Here is an 11287-nt window from a genome sequence, read left to right on the forward strand (position 1 = left end):
GTGCGTGCGTGCCTCCGTGTGCTAGAATTCATGTGCATTTGATGTGTGCGACTGCATGCCGAGCACATGAACATGCAGGCCTTTATAGGAAGGTGTGCGCATGTGTTCGTTGTCTGTGCACACTTGTGAACTCACAGTGTGCGTGTGTGTGTGCTTGCGTATGCATGCGTGTGTGTGTGTGTGTGGGGGGGGGGGGGGGGGACTCGCACAGTGAGTGCTACCCAGCTTACTCCTTGATCATGCAGCGTGGAGAACATCTCACCTGACACCTTTACGAGAGGACAGGACCCCGAACTCATTTTGAAAGTCTCACCACTACTTTGATGTACTTTATTAAACACACCTGTGCCTGATTTGTACACCACTCTCTTTCCTCTCTCCCCTCCCTTCCTTAATGTGAGTGCTATTTATGGTTAGGTCTTAACAGGAGCAATATTTATGGTCAGGTCTTAATGGCTGCATTTGACTTACTTGTGAAATATGATCAGAAAGGGAGAGGGAGAGGTATATGGATTGAGGAAAAGGTTAAGACACATATACTGTAGTTTGATCTCATTGCTTGCAGTGAGTGTACATTCAACAAGAAGTGTGACATCAAGATGTCAAATAAACCCTTGACAACTTCACTTATTTGTTTTCTTATCTTTTTGTTATGAATTATTTCCATAATGATATCCTAAATCCAAAATAACCTAAAAATAAAGAAAAACTCCTTAAAAAGAGTAACAGACAGTCATTTCTGAAACTTTTACAATAAACTACACATGTGTATAGTTGCACAACTTGCACATCTTACATCATTGCTTAGGAACAGAATAAAACTTTCACTTTTTTTTCCTTATTTGTGACAATATACCAGACAGAAAGAGAATGTCTAATGGCATGAGAGTTGACTATATTGTAGTGGCTCTCTCTCTCTCTCTCTCTCTCTCTCTCTCTCTCCCCCCCCCCCCCCCCCCCCCCCCCATTCCCCACCCCCTCGTGGCGCGCGTGTGTACATGTTTGTTGTGACTGATGAGGTTCACAGATATTGAGGACATTATAGTTCCGATGAGAGCATTCGAATGAAAGGGGGAAATTGTTCAAATTGCTTAGTATGCATTCAATGTTTCACCTTACTTGACCACCAATTATTAGACCATCATGCAAAAATAATTCCTTCTTGCTTCATGAAATACAACGGACTATTTTGCAACAGTAAAACGTCCTCGTAAAGATGATACACAGGTGCGTCGGAGATTATCACCTGAAGCGTTCAGCTGAGGGCGTTGATGCAGCGTATAATGGAGACAAAGAGCTCATTAATTATATCTCACACGCACTTTTTATTATTTGATCGTCGATAAGGCCGGGGAACGAGCCAACTTGCTCTGAAGTCTCGACATGCCATCAATTTTGCTCTCAATGACAAGAAGTCCTATATATGGATGATTCTCGTTGCATGCATAGTCTATTATTTTATAGGCATACGGTGGATTATTAGCCTACTGTATTTGATATGGCTATGCGACACGTGGAATTTCACACTGATACTAGACTTATACTTATGGGCCTTCTGATGCCGCAGCCTACTGCTGGCTGGCCTGGCCTTGTCCTGCAGAATCGATAGGCTCAGTGTCAAGGGCAACCCGCGTCTTCTTTGGCTAATGAGGGGGGATAGCCTATACTTCTGCGCAATTGCAACTAATTGTGACATAAATTCACAATCGTTTTTTATATTGCGCATAAGTTTTTAACGACCGTCACAGCTTGATGTTTGTCATGTGCGCGACGCCTGCCCGACTGCCTCGCTCACATTTTCACCTGCCTTTGCTCCCAATCAAACAAGGAGGTTGGGTGGAAGGTTCTTTTCATGTGTTCAAAGGCTGCCGCCGCGGAGCAGTTTTTACAGAAACAATAACTCTTTTTATTGAGAGCAAATGTTGACATTTGAAGGGAATAGCAACAGCAAGTGAGTTTGATGGGAGGGAGTGGGGGGGGGGGGGGTGTATTCGGAAATCGCCTCTGGTGCTATGACAACAGTGGCGAGTCCCCGGGGAAGCCCACCTGAGAATAAAGCATGCATTTCAATAAATCAAGTCCTAATGAAAGCGCTGTGACTCGAGGAGAGAAGCCTGTTCTTCGGTACAACGGCGGGGGCTATATTAGCAGGCCGGATGACGGGGGGGAGGACCATGCAAGGTGAAAGGGATTCCCGTGAGATCTGCAGCGTTCACCTCAGAAGTCAACTGGAAAACGGAGAATTAGCTTCTTTGCCTGGTGTGACGGAGGCTCATTCTCGGGGCTATATTTGCAACAAAGACATTCGTAAACTATATGGGAATAATAGCCTATACTTAATATAATTCGATCTAGCCGGGGTTTTTTTAACAGCAGTATTTATATATGTGTGTGTGTGTGTGTGTGTGTGTGTGTGTGTGTGTGTGTGTGTGTGTGTGTGTGTGTGTGTGTGTGTGTGTGTGTGTGTGTGTGTGTGTGTGTGATAACGGATAAAACATAATATGCTAATAATCATATTAATAATAATTATAGTAATAGAATAATAATAAAAATAACCATCATTAACTGTTCACCATGGCTTATCTTCTTTTCCTGAATTGCTTAATTAGCTGTGGCCTAAACCCACCGTCATAATCAACCCAGATGAAAAGCAGTGGAAAGCCTGTCCGATTAGGGCCCATCACACAGCCCATTGGAGCTGGCAGATGCTTAGATAGACTTTTATGGATTGCTCAATGCCGCGCCGTAATGAAGCAGGCAGGGTTGACCCATTCTGGACCAGGCTAAAAAGCTCCGGGGACGGCCCCGCTGGGAGCACGGTAATGCCCGATGCGTCTCGCGGCCGTATTAATCACACTGAAAAATAAATGTGCAGAGGGGGCGAAAGGAGGAGGAGGGGGGGGGGGGCTGCTGAGGGGAGTGTGAGGGGAGAAAAATGAAATAAGTATGTCGTTTATCGCAATCAAGGTCGTGAATAGGGGGCCCGGGATATTCCCTGACCCGAGATATATACTCAAACAAGGGAGAGAAAAATGAAAATGACCCGTGAACATAGGAGAAACCTATTGTATAGTCTGTAATCACCCATATATTTAGAACCTTTGAAAAATAAAGATACAGGCTGAGGCACGTTTACAAAATAAACGTGATACCAACGTGAGGCCTGGCCGCATGTTAATGAATAAACAAGTCTCCAAGGTTGATTTATAATTGGGAAAACAGTTTTTAATATTTTCTCCTTTGAATAATGGATAGCACTACCTCGCCAGTATACATACTATATACTAGCGTGTTTGTATTTACAATCAGAGATATAAATTAGTAAAAGTACTCCTGTTAACAAGATTGTGTAGCTTTTTCCAAATGCGTCTCAAATAAAAACCGTCCATATCATATGTATTTACAAAACAATCTAACAATGTTCAGTTTCCCATTTTGCAATACAACTTGCATAAATTATAGGCATCATTTCGCCGTCATTTAAAAAAATAAATATCAAATGTAGGCTATTCCACTTTGAAGTCCTCAAGTTCACTTCAGTTCAGTCCCGTTCGCTTTGCGTCACACAACACCCTCTTTACAAATACGGTTTCATATAAAGGCCTAATTATGTTTTCACACTTAAATATAGGCTAAAACAATACCGTGGCAAAGAAGCAAACTATAGGAACCTGAGAAATAACGTGTTGTCCAAAATCACATAAATTGGGAGATTGTTATCAAACCAGTATGTTGTTGCTTTTTCCATCACATTTCATTCAAACGAAAATTGAAACTGTTCAATAATAGCCTCACACAAACACCTGTGCTGTTATTCTCCGAGGAACTGAATGCGCAAGTAGCAGCTTTTACCGAATAGATATGGTGGCACTAGATCCAGACAGTATAGAGTAAAGGTTAAGGGGGTTAAAACGGAAGCAGAGGTGGTCCCCCTGCACGCTTTAGTCAAAGCAATTGTGACACCTACCTGTAGGCCAAGGAAATAAAACATCACCAACCACCCATGAACATTTGCTGGCTGGTTACATCTAAAGTAAGCCTAGACCCACTATAATACGAAGATTTCCACAGAGAGCCAAAACAACTGCATAGGCCTACCCAACAGTATAGGCCTATGTGCATAGACTCACATGAGTATGCACAAAGAATGCAACCAGTAACCATATATATATATATATCCAAGGACGGGAGTGACGTTTTAGAAGGCAGCCTAAAGTTGAAAAGTTCACATTGCTGCAGAGAGCAAAGCAGGCCTAACTTATGAGGTTGGTTTCTATGTCATTATATAATTATCCAGGGCTGAACGATCAGATTTGGGGCCTGCATGCAGTATGCACTCAGAAACATCAGAGATGGCATTCAAAATAGAATCATATAGCTGGATAATATGGCAACATTTATCTTCTTATTGCACTCATGGGGCTGCGTGTGTGTGTGTGTGTGTGTGTGTGTGTGTGTGTGTGTGTGTGTGTGTGTGTGTGTGCGCGCGCGTGTGCGTGCGCGTGCGTGCGTGTGTGTGTGTGTGTGTGTGTGTGTGTGACACTGTGTGTGTGTGTGTGTGTGTGTGTGCGCGTGCGTGCGCTTATGTTGGGGCGAATTTGGAACCTGCACTGCATATGAATATTTAGTGGTATAGCCTATAGTCAGATGTAGTCTTGCGCAGTTTGGGCTTTCTTATAAAGCCATCTAATACAAGCCACCTGCAACTTATGTCGCCTGCCATTATGCAATGATTCAATGTGGGTTTTAGTGAACCCGAGATAAATGCAACTCAAATATAAATTAATTGTCAGAAAAAGAAAAAAAATTGCACAGAAACAAATTCCCTATATGTTTATTTTCTGCATGGACGTTGCTCAGGGTGGTATATAGCACATTACGTACCTTTCTTTGACTCTAAATTTGCGGGTCTGAAATGCTGCTGCTGCTCAACAACAATCTGGTTTGGGTTTGATTTAACGAGGGCAGCAGAGTCAGAGTTGAGTTTGTGCGCGGCGCTGCTCGCCTCCAGAGCCGAGGCGCTGAGCCCCTCGTTCGCTGCAGCGGCCGCAGCCGCAGCGGCGGCGGCAGCAGCAGCGACGCTCATTCCCGAAGAATTGTACCGCAGAATCCCTTGGCCCTGCAGCGGGCTGAAGTTGCCATAGTTCGTATAGTTGCTATAAAACGGAGACGTGTAATAAATAGGTCTTCCCAGGATGGAGGGGGCGGGGTAGACGGCGCTGTGGGCCGGGGACGCGCTCGATGGCGTGGGAGGGGTGAGTAGGCCAACGTTAGGGGGGCAGCTCGGCTGCGGTGGATGATGGTGTTGCTTTTGGTCCGAGGTAGCAATCTCCGCCAGCGACCACAATTTGGGTTTGACTGTCGGGGTCTGGGGCGCACCTGAAGAAGACGTAATAATTCTGTTGTCAAGGCATGGCGACGACTTGTTATTGTTACTACCGCCGAGGCTCCGGGCCAAGTCCTCGCGTTGGTTGTGGAGCTGCTGGTGGAGGTGGTGGTGGTGGTGGTGCAGGTGGTGGTGATGGTTGAGCAGCGGAGACTCCACGCCTGTCAGAGGCGACGACGTGACGGCCTTGGGGGAGAGCTGTCCGCGTTCGTCGCTCTCCAGGTCGTGGTCGTCATCGTCGCATTTGTCCCTGATGGTATGATCGGAGCCCAGATCCCCCACACCACGGCAGCTCACCTTCTCCCCGTCCGACTCGGCAGAACACGAGTGGTCCGTCAGAATGTCAACGTGCAAACTGATACCTTCAGAGGAGGAAGACAGACAAACGAAAAGTGCAATAAGCTAAATGAATCCTATATATTTTTTCGATAATAATAATTTTAGAGCTACAGTGCTACACTGTGTGAAAGAAATAAATGTGTTTGAATGCATATCAACATTTATTAATAGCCTATTATTATTATTAGGCCTATTATTTTCATTATTATTGTTGTTGTTGTTGTTGTTGTTGTTGTTTACTACCTAACAACAACAGGCTTATTTTGGGGGGAAAAACAAATGATGGTCAAAATATAATAAACATTGCTTAGTTTGAATAGCCTGTACATATTAATTATTTCAGGCTCTGTTAAAAGTATTTAAAAACAATAGCCTACAATACCGATTTAATTGTAGGCCCACTAGCCTATAGAACCACTGGCATGTTAAGCTGTAAACTAATCAATGCTATTAATCTAAACACAAGCCTAATTATAACGTCACTATTTTATGCTCACAATAATACCTGTCCTTTTCTATAATACCACATAAATGTCATCAGGAGAATATCCGCCATAATAATAGCCCAATTGCATTCAGACCACTCCTGGTGATTGCTATATTATGTGTCTCCATCGCCAGTGGCCGGCCATTAATCACGTTGAAGGAGCGGTAAATAAAAGGCGCGGGCATTTATCCCCCGACCCTGAATTGTTAAACGGATCATTGGCTTCCGTCACCATGGCTTCTACCCACCTTCATCCTCCGCTGAAGCCTCGCTGTTGTCCAGATTCTTCTCGGACCGCTCCGCCTCCTTCCTCTCGCCGTCCCCCTCGTCCTCATCCTCGTCCTCGCTCTTATTCCGCGGCGCCCACGTCATCTTGTTCTCCTTCTTGAGCCTCCGCCTGGCGTTGGCGAACCAGGTGGAGACCTGCGTCAGGGTCATCTTGGTGATGATGGCCAGCATGATCTTCTCTCCCTTCGTGGGGTACGGGTTCTTCCTGTGCTCCTGCAGCCAGGCCTTCAGCGTGGCGGTCGCGTCCCGCGTGGCGTTTTTCCTGTACGCCGGGTCGTTGAGCTGGTAGGGATACCCGGGGCTCCCGTACGGGTGATAACTTAATGCCCCGGCCATGCTGGTCGCGTGCGCGTCATAGGGAGAGCTCTGGGGGGGAGGAAAAGCCAAAACTATGAATCTATGAATAATAAAGTAAACATTAGTGTAGCTTAATCAGTAAACAAATAACAACAGGCCGGATGTTTTGATTTTTGTTTTGGTAATTATTGGTTGCCAATATATAGTTGTCGCTAAAACTTGACAGTAATTGGAAGGTAATATAACGCCCCGTGCGTAAAAGTAGGCCGCAGTCAGACCTCGTTAACTAATAGCCTATAGTTAACTGTTTGGATCATTGGTAAATTTAATAACAGAAATTATGGTAAGCTACCTGATGGATCCACAATAAATGGAACATTTCAATTATCTCTAAACATCTTACAGCTTTCTTGTTGTATTTCCGGCGTGTGTTTTTGTTTTGTTGTGGCCGCCCTGATTTGTTAACATCATCTCTTATAGCAGCATTACAAATCCTATTAGCAAATCACTCGGTGTGTACCTTTCCTAAAACGCTTGAAGTGTCCATGACATTAGCACTGGCAATCCATCTTTTCATGTTCAAATTCCTTTTATTCTTCTCAAAATAAACTCAAGGCCCTCATCCCGTGGTGATTTACAGATATATATATTTTTAAATATAAAAAATATCCTACAATGTCCAGTATTTTCCATGCATGACACAAACATGCAATGACAGCTCAGTGGCCACAGCCCACAGATCCAAATATAATTGCAGCTCAAAGTGAGGAACCACGTCGACATAATTATCAGTTGTTACTCATTGAAACATTGTTTGTGGAAGTCTTAATAAAGACAAATAGATTAGCTATTTGGTGATTGCCACAATATGAAATGTATAATACATTTAACCAAGAAAAAAGTTTTTCATATAGGCCTATACTTATCATAGGCCTATATTAACTATAGCTATTACTAAATTAACTGCAGGCTACACGTTCGGGTATCTCTGCACTATAAGATGGGTTAACATTTTATTACGCAATTATAAATAGCAGAATTGCATCATGCTTATTTTTTCCCAGGGAATTCACATGTCATTAGAATAAGTGAAAGTGAATATTTTACCATGTAAGATGGGAATCCTGTGGTCGGATCTGTGGAGTATGGCAATGGACTTGAGAAACCTGCACCAGCCGACGCGGAGAAAGCAGCCGATCCAGGGTAGGGGCTGAAGGCTGAGCCCGAGGAGGACCTCGCTAGGTCCTCATTCCTCGGGGCAGCTAGGGCTGACGCCCCGTAAGCCGGACACGAATAAAGAGCCAAAGAGCCCGGGGGCTGGTAGAGGTAACCCTGAGGATAGGACATTGGTGAGTGCGGTCTCTGTCGCCGATTCCAAAAGGGAAAAAAGCGCAAGGCGGCGAACAGCAACACAAAGAAAGATTCAGCTCAATAATCAGCTGTGTAAACAATCATCAGACAATGTAAATAAAAAAGTCCTCCCTCCGCAACCCCTAACCGAGGGAAAAAAAGATCAGTTAAAGTGCCCACATAGAGGCAATGTGGCATGCGTCTTGATCCCCTAGCGTCCGATGTTTTTAGTACGCAGAACTATGAAGTGAGGAGTTGGAAGGAAGGAGCCAGTGGAGTTTCAGACACAGAGCATTGGGAAACAGGAGCTGTCACTCCGGCTCATCTGAATATTCCATCTCCGCCCCCTTATGCCTCTGAAATGGAGCCACAGAACAAAACCAACAGTACGAGGCAGTAAGGGCTAAGGAGGAGAGGGGAGCAGAGAGAGAGGTGAATAAATGCGTGTATACTTTTCACTTATTTTACAGGAAGAACAGTCCTTGCTATGCTATTGCATATTTCTTTGCTACTTTTACTTTTTTACTCTTCCTCGTCACAACTCAAGGGTTTATTGTGTTGGTGCACGCGGCGTCAATTTAATTATATATTGCGCCAGAATGTGAAAACTCTCAAAGGTAACGCTATACTGTCATAGTTCTCCTTCCTTGTGCACCTGCACTTGATAACAGTTGATCATATAATATCAAGCAGAGAAGTGAAAAGCAGCCGGGAATTCACTTCAGGGGAAACGCACGTGCACGAATGTAAGCGTGCACCCATGGTCTCTGCATGTGCGCGCTCCCCAAGCAATGTGCACAGCTGCCTGCGGGGGGCGTAACTCACTCCTTAATTTTCCCACTACTTTTTGTGGCTCATCTAAAACAGGGTATGTTAGGCTGTTGCTTATGTATTATTATTACAGGCGTTATGACCTCTGTTGGAGGCATGTGATACAGCACAGCATTGAAACCAAAAACCACCAAAGTGCCTGGTTCAAGGTTTTGGAGTGGACGAGAAAGGTGATAGTATAAAAAAGAACAGTGGCCTCATAATCATTATCGTCATCATTATTTGCCAAATTAACATAGGGCATTCCTGAACCAGAGGCATGTTCACATGCAGGTTGTACACAAAAATAAACTACTGTTAGTGGTGTACCACCACAGACTGTTGCGAAGCATGTTTACATATAAAGCATGATGTTATTATTGTTCCTCATGATTAATAGTATTTTTCAACCCCTTTTTATACTGACATTGCAATACCTTGTATCAAGCAACTTAAATAACTGTAAATAACAGAAGATTGTTCCATTTAGAGGATGAGAACCACTACCTTAAGAGGAGTATATATACCCAGACAAAATAAGTATAAAGGAAATATCTTTATATGAGACACATTTCTATTCTAGGTTACAAGTTGCTCTCAGATACTCTTGAATTTGAATCCACTACATTTAGTGAAAACTGATTAAAAGGAGACTAATATTACTGTGTGGTATTGTAAAAGAAAAGCATATTCAAATGTAATCTTCCTTAGCAGTAATAAACTTAACACATTACCAATCAAATCAAATTACTTAATTAATGACAAAACAGTATGAATGATAACAATTATGATTTCATGTATGAATATAACTATACTAATATGATGTCACTTTCATGCATCTGATTCTGTATCTCACATCAGATCTTTCTGCATGTACATATTTTTTTAAAGGAAGTGCTAGGCACATGAAGTGTCAGACATGCTGTAGGCATTTCATTCTGAAATATCTCATGCAAAATAATATGAAAGAATCCGGTATAACAGTTTAAGGCCATTCACTAGCCTACAACTAACGTATCCTTGACGTTTCAAAACATTACACCGTTGCTCTATATACCCAAACCCCTGTGTATAGTCAAACAATAAGATTCCACGTTGGGATGGAGTCATAATTAAACCTAAGGTTTGCCTGACAGGTACAGGGACATGTTTAATTTACAGCTTAACGGCCAGAAAAACGTATTGTGTTAACATGGAGGTATTACAGCTTTAACAGTGAAGCAAATATAACCTTAAACATTGCATACAGTATATGTCACATTGATATGCACGCTATATGGAGTCAGAGAGACATTCAAAACACAGCTTCATAATGGCCGTTTGTTTTAGCCCACAGGACAAACATGACAACATTTCATTGTATGGCTCATGACAATGTTTTTACTCCTGTTGTATAGAGCCCAACACAAGTGGGACAATGCAGTTTAAGAAAGTGCATTATTGTATTTGAATAATACTCGAACAAATAAAATAAGACATGGCCTCTGAGGTCACATAAGTACATTTTACCCTCAGAAAAAAAAATCCTCTGTAACTTTTTCTCAGAGAGTGTACACATGTACAAAGGTGTAATCTGCACACTCTCAGAGTTACAAATGGATACATTTACACTGACAATGTGTGTGTGCGTGTTGCCAGTGTGAACATGTTCAAAGTTTTGGTCTTTCAGGTGCTACATAATACATTGTTGGTTTTCATTATTGGATAGCCTGCAGTAACTTCAACAGATTACTTTAGTCTGATTGGAAAATACTGCAGACAGAGGTTTGCAGTTTTGGACAATACAGGTGGCGTCATTGTTCTAGGCATAAGTAATCCACCCCAGAGCAGTAACTGAGACCTTTTCAAATTGTGTGGGGTGATGGGGTGGTGTTGGTAATACTGTTAGATCCACACCAGGGGGCACTGTCTCCTCTAAACAGAGACCATAGGCTGAGCAATGATACACTGTGTGTGTGTGTGTGTGTGTGTGTGTGTGTGTGCGTGCGTGCATGCGTGCGCACACGTTTGAGTATGTGCAATGCATGCATTTGCACACTGTGTGTGTGTGACTGTGTGTGTGTGTGCGTGTGTGTGCATGCATGCGTTTGCGTGTGCAATGCATGCATTTGTGTGTGTGTGTGTGTGCGCGCATGCGTTTGCGTGTGTGCAATGCATGCATTTGTGTGTGTGTGTGTGCGCGTGTGTGCGTGTGTAAGGGTGCGTGCATGTGAGTGTGGGGCAGTATCTTTGCGTGTGTAGGCTACGTGTGTGCATGCGAGAGAGAGCGAGCTTGTGATATGTGTATCGATAGGTGAGTGTGAAGGTATGTGATGGTGCATGTAGCCTAT

At 43.4% G+C, this 11287-nt stretch overlaps 1 protein-coding gene across 1 annotated transcript; it reads right to left on the reverse strand.

Annotated features, from left to right (window-relative positions):
* Nucleotides 1-4138: 4138 nt before the first annotated feature.
* Nucleotides 4139-8347, reverse strand: irx2a (iroquois homeobox 2a). Its single transcript, XM_080768055.1, has 3 exons — nucleotides 7905-8347; nucleotides 6461-6866; nucleotides 4139-5748 (listed from the first exon to the last, which is right to left on the reverse strand). Exons 1-3 carry the CDS (start codon nucleotides 8142-8144, stop codon nucleotides 4877-4879), a joined length of 1518 nt encoding a protein of 505 aa, XP_080624181.1. The 5' UTR covers nucleotides 8145-8347; the 3' UTR covers nucleotides 4139-4876.
* Nucleotides 8348-11287: the final 2940 nt, after the last annotated feature.

This window comes from Protomyctophum bolini (assembly GCF_963924005.1).
Source record: "Protomyctophum bolini genome assembly, chromosome: 7".
NCBI lineage: Eukaryota > Metazoa > Chordata > Actinopteri > Myctophiformes > Myctophidae > Protomyctophum > Protomyctophum bolini.